At 34.4% G+C, this 19,644-nt stretch overlaps 1 protein-coding gene across 1 annotated transcript; it reads left to right on the forward strand.

Moving 5' to 3' along the window:
- Nucleotides 1–15,681: 15,681 nt before the first annotated feature.
- Nucleotides 15,682–17,299, forward strand: LOC105792120 (cyclin-dependent protein kinase inhibitor SMR2). The gene is made up of 2 exons (XM_012620554.2): nucleotides 15,682–16,095; nucleotides 16,935–17,299. The coding sequence occupies exons 1-2, from the start codon at nucleotides 15,775–15,777 to the stop codon at nucleotides 16,944–16,946; spliced, it is 333 nt and encodes a 110-aa protein (XP_012476008.1). The 5' UTR covers nucleotides 15,682–15,774; the 3' UTR covers nucleotides 16,947–17,299.
- The last annotated feature ends 2,345 nt before the right edge of the window (nucleotides 17,300–19,644 follow it).

Here is a 19,644-nt window from a genome sequence, read left to right on the forward strand (position 1 = left end):
ACCCTTATCTACCTAAAGCATAAGAATTCAAACAAAGGAACTGAGCTTCACTGATTATGTATAATTAACATATAAAATAGTACAAATTAAACTAAAAAATATTAACATATAAAATAAAAAAGTTTTTTAAATAAAAAAGTTTTTCTTTAATCATGTGAGCCAGTCACCCAATAAAACACAATTTACTTTTTCATACCTACTTACTGCTTACAGCTACTACTTTCTTTCTTTTTTTCCTTTCAAATCTTACAGACAGCTACTAATTGAAGGTTGAATAATGAAACTAACAAACGTAAATAATAATTAAATCGATTAACCAATTCCATGCTGTGGTGCAAGTCCAGTGGCCACATACTTGCATGAATTGTTTACATTTTTCATTAAGTACTTAATTTCTAGATATTTTTCACTTGGATGAAAATTTCACCTCAATTTTTGTAAGAATCATTTACCAAGTTCACACATATATTGCTTGAATGAACCAATAATGCAAGACACACAGTTAACAAAGTTCACGATTACCATTAAGCATTAAATAACATGTAATTTATAATAAAATGTTTGAATTGGAGAGTATATCATGTTGGTTTTCTCTATTTTTGCTTCTCCCAAAGAGCAGAGATCAAATATTACCTTATTTCATTATGATGGTTCTGCTTCATACTTACCTTTTCGAAAGGAGCTGATGCATTTATGGAAGGACTTGGAAGTCTTTGTGTCTTGCTGTATAATTCGACCATGTGAAATTTCACCTGAGTAAGATAAAATAAAGGAATTGTCTCATCTATAAATCAAACTTGAAATGATATTCACATTTGTCAGTAGATAACATAATTTCTTTCCCCTTCTTCAGACCACATGCCATAAGTCAGAAACATAACCATCGTAGTTACCTTTGGTAACAGGTTCCTCTGTCAATCCAGTAGACTGCATTTCTAATATACAGACTTCAGGATCCGTTTATCAATAAGTTGGAAGGATTATCAAAGAAAGGCTAAAAGACAAATAAGGCATGCAAAGATTTAATCACTTACAGCAAACTGGTTAGTTAAATCCTGATGCTGAAGAAGCTCCCACTAAACTCCGATACTGCAAAAGGATAAACGCTCATCATTTTAGAAGATGAGTAGTGAATAAAATGTTTGAGACTATTTTGCATAAAGCGCTCCATTTCCATGAAATAAAATAAGGAACTAGAATACAACACTAACCATGGTAAAAAATCAGAACAAGGCAGGCATATAGCTACAGAGTAGCCATCACACATGGCAGATATGCTTCAAGGAGCAAGCTTTAAATCAAACATATTAATTATAAACACTAAAGAATTATAAACACTAAAAGATGTAATTTTTTTTCTTTTCCTTGGAACCAAAAACAAAAATCAAACATCATTTTTACTTACAAGAAGCAAACTGTAAAAATCCAAAATTCAAATTTATGAACTGCAAAGTTGCCCTAGAGAGTAACAACATACATAGAGGAACTTCTTAAGATCTCTTCCTGAAGCAATATCCCGCAAGACGGTAAAAGCCAGGTTAGTCTCAAACCTAAGTGCTTCGGCAAACTCTATAACTGGATCCTTAGGTATATGAAACTTTTAATAAATTGACAATCCCAAAATTTATTCGCTTCAATAAAGCAAAAAAGAAAGAAAGTAATCTTTACTAGAGATAATCGCATCCATTTAGTCAAAGATTCAGAGATTCAGAGCTAAAGGTGTAAAAAAAATAGATTATGCAGAAAACAGAGTTGAATAAGAGTGGGAAAAATAATGCAAGTTTCACGCCCTCCTATTGACAACCCTTCCACTCGGTACCCTTCAATTTCCAATCCCTTTTTGCTCTTTTTCTCATCGTTTCCTTGGTTTCTGGTTCTGGGTTCTTTGATTTTGGACCCATTTTATCCATTTGAGAGTTTTTTTAAAGGAAAATAAAACGATATTGTTTTGCTTATATAATTTTTTTTACGGCGTTTTTTTTGCGGCGTTTATTAAAAAAACGCCGCTATTGCTTACTTTTAGCGGCGCTTTTACGAGAAGCGTCGCAAAAATTTTTTCATTTTGAACAAAATGACGCTGTTTTGCTATTCTAAAAATTTTTTATTTTATTTTTTTATATATTGATTTATTCTTTACCGTGTTTTTTTAACAAATGCCGCTATTGCTTACCTTTAGCGGCGTTTTTATGAGGAGCGCTGCAAAAAAAATTTCATTTTAAACAAAATGACGCCGTTTTGCTATGCTAAAAATTTTTTATTTTATATTTTATATATATTGATTTGTTTTTTGCGGCGTGAAAAATGCCGCTATTTCATTTTCAACAAAATGACGCCGTTTTGCTATGCTAAAAATTTTTTATTTTATTTTTTATAAATTGATTTATTTTTTGAGGCGTTTTTTTAAAAAACGCCGCTATTGCTTACCTTTAGCAAACGCCGCAAAAAATTTTTCATTTTGAATAAAATGACGCCGTTTTGCATATGCTAAAAATTTTTTATTTTATTTTTTATAAATTGATTTTTTATAAAATAAAAAAACAAGTACTCTCAAAATAAATATTGTATATTTTAATAAGAAAACAAATGACAAAATGGTTGTAATTAATTATTAAGTTAGAATTATCTAAATTAAATAATTACCTATATATCCATATCATTTTATTTCATTTTTATTTTGTATTTTTTCTTATAATTTGGTCCTCTCCAAAATAAATAATTATATATAAATATCCATATCAATCTATTACTTTTTTAACTTATTTATTAATTCTATTTAAACTAATATTTAAATATATCAAATGGTTTTAGATTAAATTTTTAATATAAAAGCATTAATTAATTGTATAAAATTTTATCATTTAACAAATCTCAAGTAAACCTTAAGCTTAAACCCTCTAAATTAACCATTCAATACATATAAAGTCTATCTATTATATATCTCTTAAATAATTTAAACTATACTCATAATTTCAATATATTTGATTTATTATTATCTGTTTTACAATTATATAAGAACATATTTAAAATATAAATTAAAAAATAATTAATCTAAACTCAAAACCTTAACTCGATCCCTGAATCCCTAAACCTTAAATCCCTAACTCTTAACCCCTAACATCTAACCCCTAAACCCCCAACCCCTAAACCTTAAATCCCAACCTTAAACCATAACCCCTAATTCATAATCCCTAAATCCATACTCCCTAAACCTTAAAATTTGAACTCCTAAACCGACCTTAAATCTTAAATTAATCATATACCCTAAACTAAAAACCCTAAATAAATTTATTATTATCTCTTTTACAATTATATAAGAATATATTTAAAATATAAATGAAAAAATAATTAATCTAAACCCAAAACCCTAACTCGACCCCTGAATCCCTAGCACGTCTAACCCCTAAACCCCTAAACCCCTAAACCTTAAATCCTAACCCCTAATCCATAATCCCTAAACCCATAAAGCTTAAAATATGAACTCCTAAACCGGCCTTAAATCTTAAATAAACCATATACCCTAAACAAATTTATTTTATCTCTTTTACAATTATTTTAAATAATAGTATTTTAATTTTTCCATGTGTTTATTTGAAATTATTTCTACGTGTCATTATTGTCGAAACCTCTTTTTTGAAAACAAAAATTTTAGTTATCGACTTAAAAACAAAACTGGAGTCGCCACCGATCCTTTTTTAAAGTGTGATCGGCCCACCTTAAAAATAATTTTGGTGCGAAATTTGAGAAAACAGTTCGGAGTCGATTCACGTCACGAGGAAGGATTAGCACCTCGTAACGCCCAAAATTGGTACCAAATTGATTTTTTAAATGCCTTGGTGTCGAAAATTTGAAAAGATTTTAAAAGGAAACTTTTATTTTATGAATGGATTAAAATAATAAGACAATCCTTATTTCAAAGAAATAAAACACCACACCCAAGAAGTTAGGGCATAATGTTTTAAATCTTCAAAATACCGAATATTGCCTTTTGCTTTTGAAAATTCTTATTTCGAGAAGAAAATGTCATGACCATAAGTTAGGACCCAACATTTTGAATTCAGAATAAGCTTTTTATTTAAAATTTGCGAATTTATTACAAAACAAATCTGGGCTCTCTAATTCATCAAAAATAATCGCAATCCAAGAAGTTAGGATACGATTATTTTCTCGAGAATCATGAATGCCAAATACTTGGGAATTTATGAAATATGATGATTTAAATACTTTAAGAACCAAAATATGTGCTTTCTAAAAGGCGTGTTAAAAGGTTAATGTACAACATGAAACAAATACCTTAATTTAAAATATATATGTACATGCATTTACAAAATAAAATGTATAAGTATATATATACAGTAAATCATGAAGATTCGCATACGTATATATTCAAATACATATATATGTATAATATGTATAAAATAAGGGAATATAGAACAATCAAAAATGTTTGTGATAAGTATAGAATATAAAACATATATATATATATATATGTTTATAAAAATGAAAAAAATTATTAAGAAATGATGAAAACGTATATATATGTATATAGAAATTAAGACATAAAATGAAAAAAATATATAAAATGCATGCAAGTATACATATATTACATAAAATGCATTATATGTATATATTATAAAAACTATGCGATTAAAAAAGCATGCATATATGTATTATATAAAATAATAATAATAATAATAATGCGTGTATGAAGATAGAAATAATGATAATAACAGTAATAGTAAATAGTATAATAATAAATAATGGTATAAAAAAAGGAAAAAAAAATAGCTAAAAAGGGACTAAATTGAACTTAAAAACAAAAAAATTGGGTTGATTCGAAAATAAATAAAAAAGGACGAACTTGACCACGCGAACAGCTATAGGGGACTAAAATGGAGATTAATCCTACCCTCCAAAACGCTGCGTAGCGAAGGACCAAGTTGAAACAGAAATGAAATTCGCGGCTAATTTTAAAAAACAAAATGGATTTGATTGGAGCGCATCGCAAAAAGGAGGGACTAATAGCGCAAATAGACCATCTAAGGTCGGGGGACGCGGACCACCTCATTGGTCGGTCGACACGGATCGATCCCTAAACGCTACTGCTTTTGCAGATGTTTTAAAATCCAAAATTCCCCTTAAAAATTTATTTTGCTTTTTGCCAATTTAAAAAAAAAACCAAACTGACCCTAGCCTTCTCTGCTAGGGTTCTTGCTCTTCCTATTACCGCCGCCGCCGTTAGGCCGTCCTTTGGCCTCCAACGACGTCCCGGCCTCCGATTGCGACGGAGGGGGGACACCAACGATGAATCCGGCGGAAGAGGTAAGTTTCCTTTCCCCTCTTTTATATTTTAAGCGAAATAAATAAAAAAAACAAAAAAAAACATATATATAAAAAACTTTGAATGATGAACACCGAGTAAAACGAAAAAATCACCCTTTTTATTTTTTTTATTTTTCTCTTTTCCGTATTTTCGTTCCTCTTTTACCCTCAATATCCCCCCTTTTACAAATTTTCATCGGCCTTTAAATAGCCGAAAATCAGAAAGAAAAAATGAAACAAAAATCTAAAGAAATCTCTTCTGTTCATGGCTTGTGGTTTTCATGCGGTGTATGACGACTACAAAGAACGTGGGAAGCGACGTCTTTGTGATGGGAAGCCATGCTGTGCTTGATCTGCGGAGGTGGTTGTGGCTTGCGCTATTTGGAGCGGGAGGCTACCTAGGGTTTCTGAAATTTCTTGTTTGGGTTAATGTAATTGGGCTGAATTTTTGGGTTTAGTTTGTAGATGGGTAATTGGGTTTGTTAGGCTGTTTGGGTATTGAGTTTGTAAAAAATTAGGCCTTTATTTTTTTGCATGCGGGCCCGGGTAGATTGGGCTTATTACAGCTGCCCCTCTTTGCTTGTTGTCGTGTAACAGGAATAGAGCAAAAACTGAAAAGCCCAATTGTGCCCGGTCTTACTAAGCTTCAACTTCTTCAATGCTTCATTTCTTCAGGTAGTATCATTCCTTCCTACTGCATCTTCAGAGGTATAGGAACCAGTGCTTCGATCCACTCCACTGCAATGTCAGGGAGATAGGATTCGTACTTTGTAGCTTCTCAAAATCTGCTATCTTTAATCTGCTCCACTGCAACTTCAGGGAGATAAGTCTTATAGCTTCAACTTGTTCTGCTACAATTTAAGGGTAAATCTGATGTGATCTGCTCTACTGCAACTTCAGAGAGATGAGATCTGCGGTTTTAATCCACTCCGTTGCAACTTCTAGGAGATTGGATTGGTTACTTCAGTCTGCTCCACTGCAACTTCAGGGAGATAAGACTTGTATATTCGATCTACTTCACCACCAGTATGGGAAGATAAAATATGTATATTCGATCCACTTCGCTACCGATATAGGAAGACAGGACCTACTATCTTTGATCTACTTCACGCCAGTACATGAAGATAAGATCTATTTTCTTCGATCTACTCCACCACCAGTATGGGGAGACAAGATCTGCTTTCTTCGATCTACTTCACGCCAATACATGAGGACAAGATCTGCTTTTTCAATCGATTCCACTGCCGACCGGGGAGGTAGAATTACTGGCTTCAATATACTCCGCTGCAACCTCAGGGAGGTAAAATCCGCCATCTTCGATCTGCTCCACTACTGCTTAGGGAGATAAGATCTGTAATCTTCAATTTGCTCAACTGCAATGTCGGGGAAACTAGATCCGCCGTCGTGGCTTCAATCTATTCCACCGCACCGTTAGAGAAGTAAGATCTGCCGTTGTGGCTTCAATCTTTTTAATTGCAATATCAGGAAAACCAGATCCGTCGTCGTAGCTTTAATCTATTCCACTGCACTGCTAAGGAAGTAAGATCCGCCGTTGTGGCTTCAATCTTTTTAATGGCAATATCAGGGAAACCAGATCTGCCGTCGCAGCTTCAATCTGTTCTGCTGCACTGCTAAGGAAGTAAGATCCGCCGTTGTGGCTTCAATCTTTTTAATTACAATATTAGGGAAACCAGATCCGCCGTCGTAGCTTTAATCTATTCCACTGCACTGCTAAGGAAGTAAGATCCGCCGTTGTGGCTTCAATCTTTTTACTTGTCAACCCGCTCCATTGTTACTCAGGGAGACAAGGCTTCATGATTTCACCGATCTGTTCTCTGTGGAACATGACCTGTATGACTCACTTTATGAGCCTAATTATGCCTAATGATTAGGATGTCATGATCAGAATGAATCAAATGCTCTTAACTAGACATGTATGAATGACATTTGAATGAAAGCAAAATGTCATGAAAATGATATTTTAACGCTTGAGTTATTATTACTCCAAGTTTATTAAGGTTTAATCGCAAATGTGCTATAGCGGCTCTTTGCTCGGCTGGCGTCTCCAAAGAAACATTTGACCAGATTGCCCCCACTGTAAACCTCTAAGTTTGATCCACTGGGACGCAAAATTTGAACCATCTTTTTCCCGTTGTAACTCAAGGGTAGAAAGATTTGACATTTTTTCAATCCTCTGCTATCACAATTTGAGGATACAGGATGTGAAACTTTTTGGTCCCTTACACCATTCCCAGGGTGTTGTACCAAATGCTCATGTACAAATGAAGAACTTTCCTCTCCAAGAACAACTTCTTCTTATTATTCGGTGATCATTGCTTTCTTGTTCATTGAAGCTTTGTCACCAACACGATATCTCGCCATTTTGTTAGACAAAAATTCAAAGGGGTAGTCTTAATTTAGACTCTTCTTTATCAGATTTCCAACCTAGTGCGTTCTAAACAATAGTCCTGTTTGAGGTTCCTATATTATTCAGAAACTTCTAGAGTAATATGCAAAACTCCCCTTGTGAAAGTTTTATTAGTCCATTAATCATTATTCCAATGCAACATGCTTGCAAAAAAGATTATGGATAAGAATAGAGTTGGTTCTGAGCATAGCTTGAAATGAATAAGTTGTCAAAGATAATAAAGATAAATGATAAAGAAATGGATTTAGAAATGTGTATCTTGGAAATGAATAAAGTGTTCCAAGAATAACAAAAATGGTATAAGGATTAGGTGCCCCAGATATCGTAACTTGAACTTCTCTGTACAAACTTGCTGAAGACCTTTCTGGGTTTAACATGTGTTTAGGAGATCTACCATACTCTATCGATGCCCCAAGATGTCGCATACCCTTTCCTCGCTAATTCGGTATAGCAAGACCATCGATATCCCATTCGATCAAGATTTGAGCCGCCTCGATTACTTCATGCCCCATTCGATCAATATTTGAGCCGCCCTTTTCGGGTTTTCAACTCAAATCCCCTTTGGTCTAAGGCGCCCTTTGCGAGTTTTCACCTTAGCCTCTCCTTTTTTCTTTTTTTTTTCTTTTTTACTCAAGGCTCCCTTTGTAGGGTTTCACCCTGGTCTTTTTTTTTGACTCAAAGAGCCCTTTGTAGGCTTTCATCTTGGCCCCTTTTTTTTTTTTACTCAAAGCGCCCTTTGCAGGCTTTCACCTTGGTCCCACCTTTTAGGAAAAGTACTTCCTAATGGAATTTGAGTTTACTGAGCTTGGAAAATCTTTACCATCCATCTTACTCAGGATCAAAATTTTCCCTAGAAATGCTTTCTTTATGACATATGGACCCTCTTAATTTGGCATCCATCTTCCTCTACAATCCTTTTGTATAGGAAGGATCTTTTTCAACACTAGTTCCCCCTTGTGAAATTTCTTGGGACGAACCTTCGGATCTTCCTCTTAGGATAAAATGTAGAAAAATGACAATTCGACTTCAATGAGTAAAGCTATGATAAGCCAAAGAGGAGGATATTGCCCCAGCAAAGAAAATTTACTGTATCGTTCATAGCATCGATGTTGAACCTACTGCACATTTCTAACATCATGCTGTTATTCAGATTACTAGTTAGTGCTTAACCCGAGCATATCTGGGTATGACCATGTGAAGACATCATTGAATTCTTGGGGTAGCTCTGTAAGGTCTCGCCTTGTCTTTGTGGTCATGTCAATTCCAATCTTCACCAAGCTCACAATTTCTGATGATTCATTGTGATGTAGGATCTGTCTATCCTCTTATTCTACCATCCTCAATAAGTCTGGAGATAAGCTACAATCCATGTCATCTTCAAGGTTATGAGATCCCTCTAAACACATGTCTCACTAAAAAATAAATTTTGAGTCTGTAGCAGCGTCACTCATGTCATTGATATTTGGGGACCCATAGTGAGTACCGAAGGATATACAAAAGAATATATGAATAATATGAATGAATGAATGAATAGTTTGGCAGAAAAATCCAAAAGAATGAAAGAACGTTTGCTTAAAGATGATTGCAATAATGTATTTCATTAAAAATAATAATGTTCGGACATGAGCCCATTTCACAAAGAAGTTTTTATTGCTTCTAGGCTAAAAGCAACAAGTGTGTTCTGAACATTACTCTATCAGGCTCTAAATAACATAGGAGTTTCCTCTGCAGTCCCATTATTTATAACACCTCCCAGGCGGATATCTGACCAGAACCCTTTTAATTGTGTCTGCACATATGGCGTCGATGTGAAAATCTCATCACTTCTCTATACATCACACACCCCCCATTATCAATCATGATTGGGTAATAGATTCTCTGCACTTAATGAGTCACCAAACTTAACAACACCCATGTCGATGAGTCTTTCAACTTACTTCTTGAAGGCAGTGCAATTCTCAATCAAATGTCTCGTAATTCCCGCGTGGTATTCGCATTGCGCGTTCGCATTATACCATTTGGGATACGGAGGTTGTAGAGGCTTCACAAGAAAAGGGGAAACAACACGTGCATCAAACAAATTTTGATACAGCTCCCCATACGACACCGAAATTGGTGTGAATTGGGGCCTTTCAGTGTTTTGTCTTGTACCAGCTTCCTGTCTCGATGAAGCCTGTTGATTAGTAGCCACCTTTCTTGGCTGACTCACAGTAACTGATTTAGAGTAACCCATGTTATTCACCTCATTTTCTCTTCTCCTTGGGACTAACCTCTTGTTACTCTCCTCTGCATCAATTTTCCCGCTCCTTATAGCGCTCTCAATCATTTCACCATTCATGACTATGTCAGGAAAGCTTTTTGTGGCACTTCCTAACATATGTGTGATGAAAGGTGCTTTCAGGGTGTTAATGAATAGCATTGTCATTTCCTTTTCCAAGAGTGGTGGTTGAACTTGGACTGCGACTTCCCTCCATCTTTGTGCATATTGCCTGAAGCTTTCAACCGGCTTCTTCTCCATGTTTTGAAGGGTGATTCTATCAGGAGCCATGTCCGTCACATGACTATACTGTTTCATGAATGTTTGTGCCAAGTCCCTCCATGAACCAATCGTGGTACGGCTCAGCTGATTGTACCACTTGGATGCTGCCCCTGCAAGGCTGTCTTGGAAGCAATGTATTAATAACTGGTCATTATTAACGTATCCAACCATTCGCCTGCAGAACATGGTGATATGAGCCTCTGGGCAAGTCGTCCCATTGTACTTTTCAAATTCAGGCATCTTAAACTTATGAGGGAGTACTAAATCTGGCACTAGACTCAACTCTTTTGCGTCAATGCCTCGATAACTTTCAGTGACCTCCATCGCCTTGAACTTCTCCTCAAGCCACTTGCATCTCTCTTCCAACTGTCTCGGTAACTCCTCCTTCACTCTTTCCTTCTCAACCGCTTCATCAAAGTCAGGAATGGCAGAGTTAATATGATTATTTTCGGGATTAAAACTCGGCCTAGTTTAGAGGTTCGAAACACCAGCTCGAAATGGCTGAGGCATGATGGTGACAGTAGATTTGCGCGGGTATTCAGCTTGAGTTCGCTCATGTGGAGGGGTGAAACCTGGAGGATAGAAAAGTTCATCATCATTTCGCTCATCGACATCTGCCATGGGGCCCTTTCCTTTGTCACCTCCCTTATTTATCAGTCGGGTTAGCTTTGCCACTATATCCTCTTGAGATTCCCGCATCTTCTCAGACATTTCTTGCTTCATCTTGTCTAACCGCTCCTGCATTTGTAGCTGAAGCCGGTCCTGCATCTCCTTCTGGTACTGTTCGAGCTTTTCTAATCTCTGATCCATATCTCTTGTCTTTGCTCGAGTGCCGTAACGGTGTTGGGTTGGTTGGTTGGTTTCCAGGTTAACTGAGCAATGATTTTAATTAATTAGGATCAATTAAAGGTTTTTAATGCATATGATGCAATGCATGAGATGAATGCATAAAGAGACGTTAATTCTGATTCAATTTCATTTAGAAAACTTTACTAGAGGACAAATTTCTTTACATAAAGCGGATATATATACGGCTTTGCCCTCATACTCCAAGCAAAGACATCTACTCCTTCTTCATCCGGATGTTAAGATAAACCTCGTGAACTTCCAAAGGATGTCACTGCTAGCTCCTTCTGCTTGATTCTGGTCGCAATCCGTTGTCTGCCTATCCTCGTAATGCTCATTAGCTTCTTTAAGAAATTTGGAATGTTGAAAGCTCTTAGACAATCATCTTGAATCCTCGGGCCTCAAAGTAAAGTCACGAATTCTTCCATCGCCCTTCTTGTATTTCTTGGAATATATTCAGGCTGCCGTACTATTTTCCATTTTATCAAGAAACTCGTTTTCTTATGATAGGCTTTCTAATTTAGTAATCAAACTTGAATCAACATCTCTTTTCTACAATGCAAATGCAATGCAATCATAACCAAAACAAAACAAAACGGGTTAGTATCGGGTATAAACATTAAATCCAATACAATCAAGAAATAATAAAAACTCCTAGTCAGGTATCTACTAAGGTTTAGAGTAATTCTACCTAGGGTAAGTTCCTAAGGTTCACTATATGCAGTTTGGCTTCTAAGGTAAAGGTACCCGAACCAGCAGATTCCTCGATCTTCACCCATTATAGGCTCATATGGATCGAGTTCAGTTCAGGGGAATACATTTCCCTATGGCTGCACGGAGATGAAAATCTCACGAAGACATAGGTACGGATGTATCCCGGAAGCAGTCCACTACCCTGCACGGAGGTGAAAACCTCACGAAGGACTAGTTTCTTGCTCCCACTTAAAAGGTAAAATGCAGAATGCAAATGCAAAGTTGCCAACGTACCAAGATGAAAAATCAAGGAATGCGAAGGGAACTCATGAAATTTTTTTTAAAACTTTTGATTTTCGACACAAAGACAAATATAATCAATTTATGGCTCGACTCTCAAGGTCCCCAGCGAAGTCGCCAAGCTGTCGAAACCGCTTTTTTGAAAACAAAAATTTTAGTTATCGACTTAAAAACAAAACTGGAGTCGCCACCGATCCTTTTTTAAAGTGTGATCGGCCCACCTTAAAAATAATTTTGGTCTGCGAAATTTGAGAAAACAGGTTCGGGAGTCAGTTACGTACGAGGAAGGATTAGCACCCTCGTAACGCCCAAAATTGGTACCAAATTGATTTTTTTAAATGCCTTGGTGTCGAAAATTTGAAAAGATTTTAAAAGGAAACTTTTTATTTTATGAATGGATTAAAATAATAAGACAATCCTTATTTCAAAGAAATAAAACACCACACCCAGTAAGTTAGGGCATAATGTTTTTAAATCTTCAAAATACCCGAATATTGCCTTTTGCTTTTGAAAATTCTTATTTCGAGAAGAAAATGTCATGACCAGTAAGTTAGGACCCAACATTTTGAATTCCCGAGAATAAACTTTTTATTTAAAATTTGCGAATTTATTACAAAACAAATACTGGGCTCTCTAAATTCATCAAAAAATAATCGCAATCCAGTAAGTTAGGATACGATTATTTTCTCGAGAATCATGAATGCCAAATACTTGGGAATTTATGAAATATGATGATTTAAATACTTTAAGAACCAAAATATGTGCTTTCTAAAAGGCGTGTTAAAAGGTTAATGTACAACATGAAACAAATACCTTAATTTAAAATATATATGTACATGCATTTACAAAATAAAATGTATAAGTATATATATACACAGGTAAATCATGAAGATTCGCATACGTATATATTCAAATACATATATATGTATAATATGTATAAAATAAGGAATATAGAACAATCAAAAATGTTTGTGATAAGTATAGAATATAAAACATATATATATATATATGTTTATAAAATGAAAAAAATTATTAAGAAATGATGAAAACGTATATATATGTATATAGAAATTAAGACATAAAATGAAAAAAAAATATAAAATGCATGCAAGTATACATATATTACATAAAATGCATTATATGTATATATTATAAAAACTATGCGATTAAAAAAAAGCATGCATATATGTATTATATATAAAATAATAATAATAATAGTAATGCGTGTATGAAGATAGAAATAATGATAATAACAGTAATAGTAAATAGTATAATAATAAATAATGGTATAAAAAAAAGGAAAAAAATAGCTAAAAAGGGACTAAATTGAACTTAAAAACAAAAAAATTGGGTTGATTCGAAAATAAATAAAAAAGGACGAACTTGACCACGCGAACAGCTATAGGGGACTAAAATGGAGATTAATCCTACCCTCCAAAATGCTGCGTAGCGAGGGACCAAGTTGAAACAGAAATGAAATTCGCGGCTAATTTTAAAAAACAAAATGGATTTGATTGGAGCGCATCGCAAAAAGGAGGGACTAATAGCGCAAATAGACCATCTAAGGTCGGGATGCGCGGACCTTGCCTGCGGGTCGGGTCGACGCGCGGATCTGATCCCCTAAACGGTGCCGTTTTGCAGATGTTTTAAAATCCAAAATTCCCCTTAAAAATTTATTTTGCTTTTTGCCAATTTAAAAAAAACCAAACTGACCCTAGCCTTCTCTGCTAGGGTTCTTGCTCTTCCTATTACCGCCGCCGCCGTTAGGCCGTCCTTTGGCCTCCAACGACGTCCCGGCCTCCAACGACGTCCCGGCCTCCGATTGCGACGGAGGGGGGACACCACGACGATGAATTCGGCGGAAGAGGTAAGTTTCCTTTCCCCTCTTTTATATTTTAAGCGAAATAAAAAAAAAAAAAAAAACAGATATATAAAAAACTTTGAATGATGAACACCGAGTAAAACAAAAAAATCACCCTTTTTATTTTTTTTGATTTTTCTCTTCTCCGTATTTTCGTTCCTCTTTTACCCTCAATATCCCCCCCTTTTACAAATTTTCATCAGCCTTTAAATAGCCGAAAATCGAAAGAAAAATGAAACAAAATCTAAAGAAATCTCTTCATTCATGGCTTGTGGTTTTCATGACGGTGTCACGACAATGCGACAACGTGGGAAGCGACGTCTTTGCGATGGAAGGCGCATGCAGCGCGATCTACGGAGGTGGTTGTGGCTTGCATGGCTAGAGCGGGGAGGCTACCTAGGGTTTCTGAAATTTCTTGTTTGGGTTAATGTAATTGGGCTGAATTTTTGGGTTTAGTTTGTAGATGGGTAATTGGGTTTGTTGGGCTGTTTGGGTATTGAGTTTGTAAAAAATTGGGCCTTTATTTTTTTGCATACGGGCCCGGGTAGATTGGGCTTATTACAATTATTTTTTCTGAAGATTTTAAATATTCAATTAGAAATATATTGAATTTTATTTAATATGAATAAACCAATTAAGATAAAATATTTTTAGCGGCGCTTTTCCAAAAAGCCGCCAAAGCCCCCAGTGTTTTTGGCCGCTAAATCTCTGAAAGCTCAGAAAACGACGTCGTTGGGCTTAGATTTTTTTGCGGCGCTTTCTTAAAAACGCCGCTAAATCCCCGAAAGCTCAGAAAATGGCGTCGTTGGGCTTAGGTTTTTTGCGGCGCTTTCTCAAAAACGCCGCTAAATCCACAAAAGCTAAAAAAACGGCATCGTTGGGTTTAGGCTTTCTTGCGGCGTTTTTGAGGAAGCGCCGCTAAATCCCTGAGCATTAGCGGCGCTTTACTAAAAACACCGCTAAATCCCCAAAAGCTCAAAAAACGGTGTCGTTGGGCTTAAGTTTTTTTACGGCGCTTTCTCAAAAACGCCACTAAAGCCCTGAGCATTAGCAGCGCTTCCTTAAAAACGCCGCAAAACCCCCGAAAGCTCACAAAACGTTGTCGTTGGGCTTATGTTTTTTTGCGGCGCTTTCTTAGAAACGCCGCTAAATCCCCGAAAGCTTGGGAAACGGTGTCGTTGGGCTTAAGTTTTTTGCGGCGCTTTCTCAAAAACGCCGCTAATGCTTATATTCAGCGGCGTTTTCCGTAAAGCGCCGCTAATGATCGATCATTAGAGGCGTTTTTTATACAAACGCCGCTAAAAACGCCGCTAAAAGTCTATTTTGGTGTAGTGTGTGTTTTTGGGTAAATAAAAAGAATTCATTTTAAGGGATCGAAGCTCCTGTTTGCTCTTAAATTTGAGATTGAAATGTAGATTCGAGTGAGTATATAGGATAAGTCTGTTGACTTGAGTTAGTTTATTATTTGGTTGATTTGTTTTATTACTCTTATTTTATTATTTTAATTTGAAATATTATTATGATTAAAAAAGTGATACATGTTTTTTTATCAATAGTGATATACATTTATTTATTTAATATGTAAAAATATTAAAAATAAGGTATATGATAGAAATTTGATTTTGATTTTAAATTTAAATATTTCATTCAAGATATATAAAAAATTAAATCTATTGTTTGTGAAAAGATAAGAACGAAAATCAAATAAGAAGTGTCGCAAGTTTCATAAATTCTCTTTCTCTCTTTCAGATTACATATTATTTAGCTTTACTTTCAAGTTTAACCTCCATGTCCAAGGATCGCCATGAAAGTATTCTTCAAGAAAGTCCTCAAGAACTTAAGCAACAACAACGAAAGCAAGATGAAGAAGACGAAGAAAAAGAAAAAGGGATTGGAAAAGATGATGATGATGAAGAAGAAGTAACTGTGACCTCGAGAAAATTAGATGATGATGAAGATGAAGGCGAAGAGTGTAAAACGCCAAGTTCGAGAGATCACAAGACACCAGCGATTCAAAGTTGCCCACTGACACCCAGGAAGAAACCAATGATGAGGATGAAGAGAAAAGTATCAGAGTTGCAGTTCTTTGAAACTACAAGAAGTGAAGAGGTAGAGTCTTTTTTTGGATCAAACTCTTACCCATTTTCTACTAACAATACTGCTGCTCACCCTCCTTTCAAGAAAAGGAGATGTAAGAGTGCTTGATGGATATTATCATACATATATATTCATTAATCTGTCCTTCTTCATCACCATCATATCTTCTCCCCCAAGCAATTAAATTTTTTATTTCGAATTTAATTTCTTGGAGTTGCTTAGGGCTTACTTACCCTTCCTTAATTTTCTATATCGAATGTTCTTGCCCTTACTATTCATGCATATGAAGATCGGGATTATCAAGACTATACTTGTTGAAAACATACGAGAAAAATTATATATATATATATATATAATTTAATGGTTTCTTGTTTTATTTTGTTTTTCCTCTGGATTTTGCTATTTTCAAAATTCCTATGGTTGCATGTATGTTTCACAAATAGTTTTGCTATTTGGTTCAAATATCTTGTCCAGATTTAAGATAATTTTTTTGAGGGTAACACAACTTTTAGTATATAGAAGATTGTATACTGTATATAATTATCTGATAATCCAAATATGAAAATGATAATTATTTTTAACTCAAGATGGATGTAAAGTTAGATACATGAAGAGGCATATCATTTCAAAATGATGCATTATTTGGAAGTGGAAAGGGATATGCTTAAAAATGATCCTTAGAGCATAAATTTCTCACCATAGGTGGATTTAACAATGCCCAATTTGCACCACATATAATTAACTTTCTCGGAATGTCTTTCTTGTTTCAATATTAGCGATCTGTAATTAGTACTAGTTCAATTGTTTCTCTTTTTGATAAATAAGAAAGGAAGGTAGGTAGCATTCTGCAGGTAACACTCTAAGACCCAGGCAATCTTGGAGCAGAGTTGCAGCCATATTCATTATGCGAGGTGAAAACTGTACTGTAACCTCCCAATCTCTGTCCATCATTTCCCAGACCATTACATCCATTCTGGTGCGATTATTGATCAGTCCCATGGCCTCCAAACTACCAACTGTTTGATTACCAAACATAACTATCTAGGTTAACTTTTATTATCTATTTGAGTGTATGTATGTATGTATGGATGTAAGTGTAGCTAGGTTAGCATAAAACCTAATAAGGACAAGCTGTTTTGCCATTTTTGTGCCTAATATTCTGTCCTAAATATTGGTATGGTTTGTCCATGTTATCAATTATTTATGGGAAAAAGAGAGAGTAAATTTGGTGCCTAAATTTCAGCAATACACATGTGTGTATTTGTTTAATTCTTCTTTACAAGACTTTAAGACAACCCCATATGAGCATGAAATTATTAAAAAAAGAAAAAGACCCAAGATGAGTAGAGTGTTTGAATTTTGGTTTATGTAAGCAAATTGAAATGAGCATGTGGTGTGGCCTTCCTTTAGGTGTCCAGTATTTCCTCCCCTTAAATTTGTTCACAAGACATTGGACAAACTTCCGTTGTCTGTCTCCTTTGCTTCTCGTGGCCATGCACTGCCAAAACAATATATATAATAATTATCCAAGAATCTCTATGATCAATGAAGTTGATATTTTTAGAACGAGATAATTTTTATTTGGAAAATAAAAATATATCTAGGGTTTGACCTAAATGCTACTTTCTTTCAAGATATTAATTTTGAACATTACAATCTTTATCTGTAAATAAAAATGAGATTAACTGAGTGTGGAAATTTTGAATTGAGCTTTATATATCTCCAAAGTCCAAAAAGTCTAATAGTTGTATGGGGAATTTTTCCATGGAACCAACCATGTCCCCCTTTTTTCTCTTATTTTTTCATTGGATTAAATTAAAAATAAAAGAAATATATATCCAAAGCACAAGACGCATGCACGTGGTAGTGAATTTTAGCTATTTGGAGAAGAGATTGTGTCAAATTGCTGAAAGAATGGACACCGACAATCACTGTACCCTGCCAGACCACTGGGTTTGGTTTCTGGGGCCAATCCCATTGTTTTATTCTTACTGATCTCTTCCAAAAATCAAATAATATTATATTTTTGTTAATATATAATATCTTAACTTTTAAATAAACAAATTTTAAATGAAAATGAAAATTACAATCAACTATGGAAAATATAAAATATTTAAGATATATCACTGAATTTTTTTGATGAGAACAAAAGTAAAATACTTGCAACAAAAATTATATCATGTATTAAAATTGGTATAAAATGGATAAATTTTAAATTGATTAACTATGAAATTATGCGAAAACCAACATGAATATGACATATATAAGGGAATATGTCAAAATCTACATTCAATTAAATAATAACCCAAAGAAATTAAATTAATTTCTAAGTCATCTCTTGTTACTTGAGAATATGCATTTTACTTAAAATTGTAATTCATGCAATCAATTTTTCTCACATCTTTTCGTCCATTTGTAAAAAACGGCTCTTATAATATAATTCGTACAGAGTTATATTGAGCTAGTGGTGGGAGTGATCAAATATATAATTAGAGCTTAAATAATTTATAATTAAATTATGATTCAACGTCTATTAATAAAAAATCATTTAGTCATAGAGCCAATCCACTAAAAGAACTGTAATACCCCATACCCGGCTTAAATGTTACAGTCGGATCGTGGAGATTACATCGTACAAGCATAAGAAACAAATGTTTAATTTTGATGAAAACCAACTTCAAAGAGCGAAAAACTCAATTGAACAACTCTTTTGAGAAGCACAACGATTTTTCAAAATCACAGTTTAATTGTGTTACTAAAATAAAAACCAATTTACTTGAGAACATTTGTGTGTTTAAAACATTCTGGGAGAAACCTCAGTTAATCTTGAAGCGAAAAATCTTACAACTTTTTGTATATAAAATCGTGGTTCATGTTTTTAACTATCATAAATTAAGCGTCCCTAAATGATAAAAACTTTTGCGTAGAAAATATCAAAATAGTCCTAACGAATTAAATAAAAATTAAAATTTCCAGAACAAAAATAAAAACTCAAAACAGTCCAAAAATGTCCACAATAAACAAATAAAAACTCCATATTGCTTAAACTAATTGGTATTGAGCATGTTAATGGGAAATGGAGCATGTAAGTGTTGATGAATGCCTTGTTAAATGAATTGTTTAAGGGAGACTACTTAGTTCACTTATTGTTAATTTGCTCAACAATTTGGAGGTAATTGTTTGTGAAATGAAATGGAAATCGTGTTCAAGTTTATGCTATGGGATAAATTCATGTTATGGAGGATTTCGGATAATGCACGTTTGAATGACATGTTTTCATTTGGTTGAATAATGAATGTTATATGGGATATCTAGGGATGACCTAAGACACTGTTTGACATAGCTAGAGCCTAAATGGACCAACCTTATGCTATTATTGTCCCTAGGTCCCATAATTTGATCTTTTTCAAATATTTTTCTAGATGAAGCATAAATTTTTAGATATAAGCCTAAAAAGAGTGAAAAACTCAAACCTTTCTTTATCCTAATTATTGTTTTGGTGTTATGAATCAGATGTCAAGCCATGAATATTGAAGGTTAAGTAGGTATATCAAGGTGGTT

Source organism: Gossypium raimondii, chromosome 7 (assembly GCF_025698545.1).
Source record: "Gossypium raimondii isolate GPD5lz chromosome 7, ASM2569854v1, whole genome shotgun sequence".
Taxonomy (NCBI): domain Eukaryota; kingdom Viridiplantae; phylum Streptophyta; class Magnoliopsida; order Malvales; family Malvaceae; genus Gossypium; species Gossypium raimondii.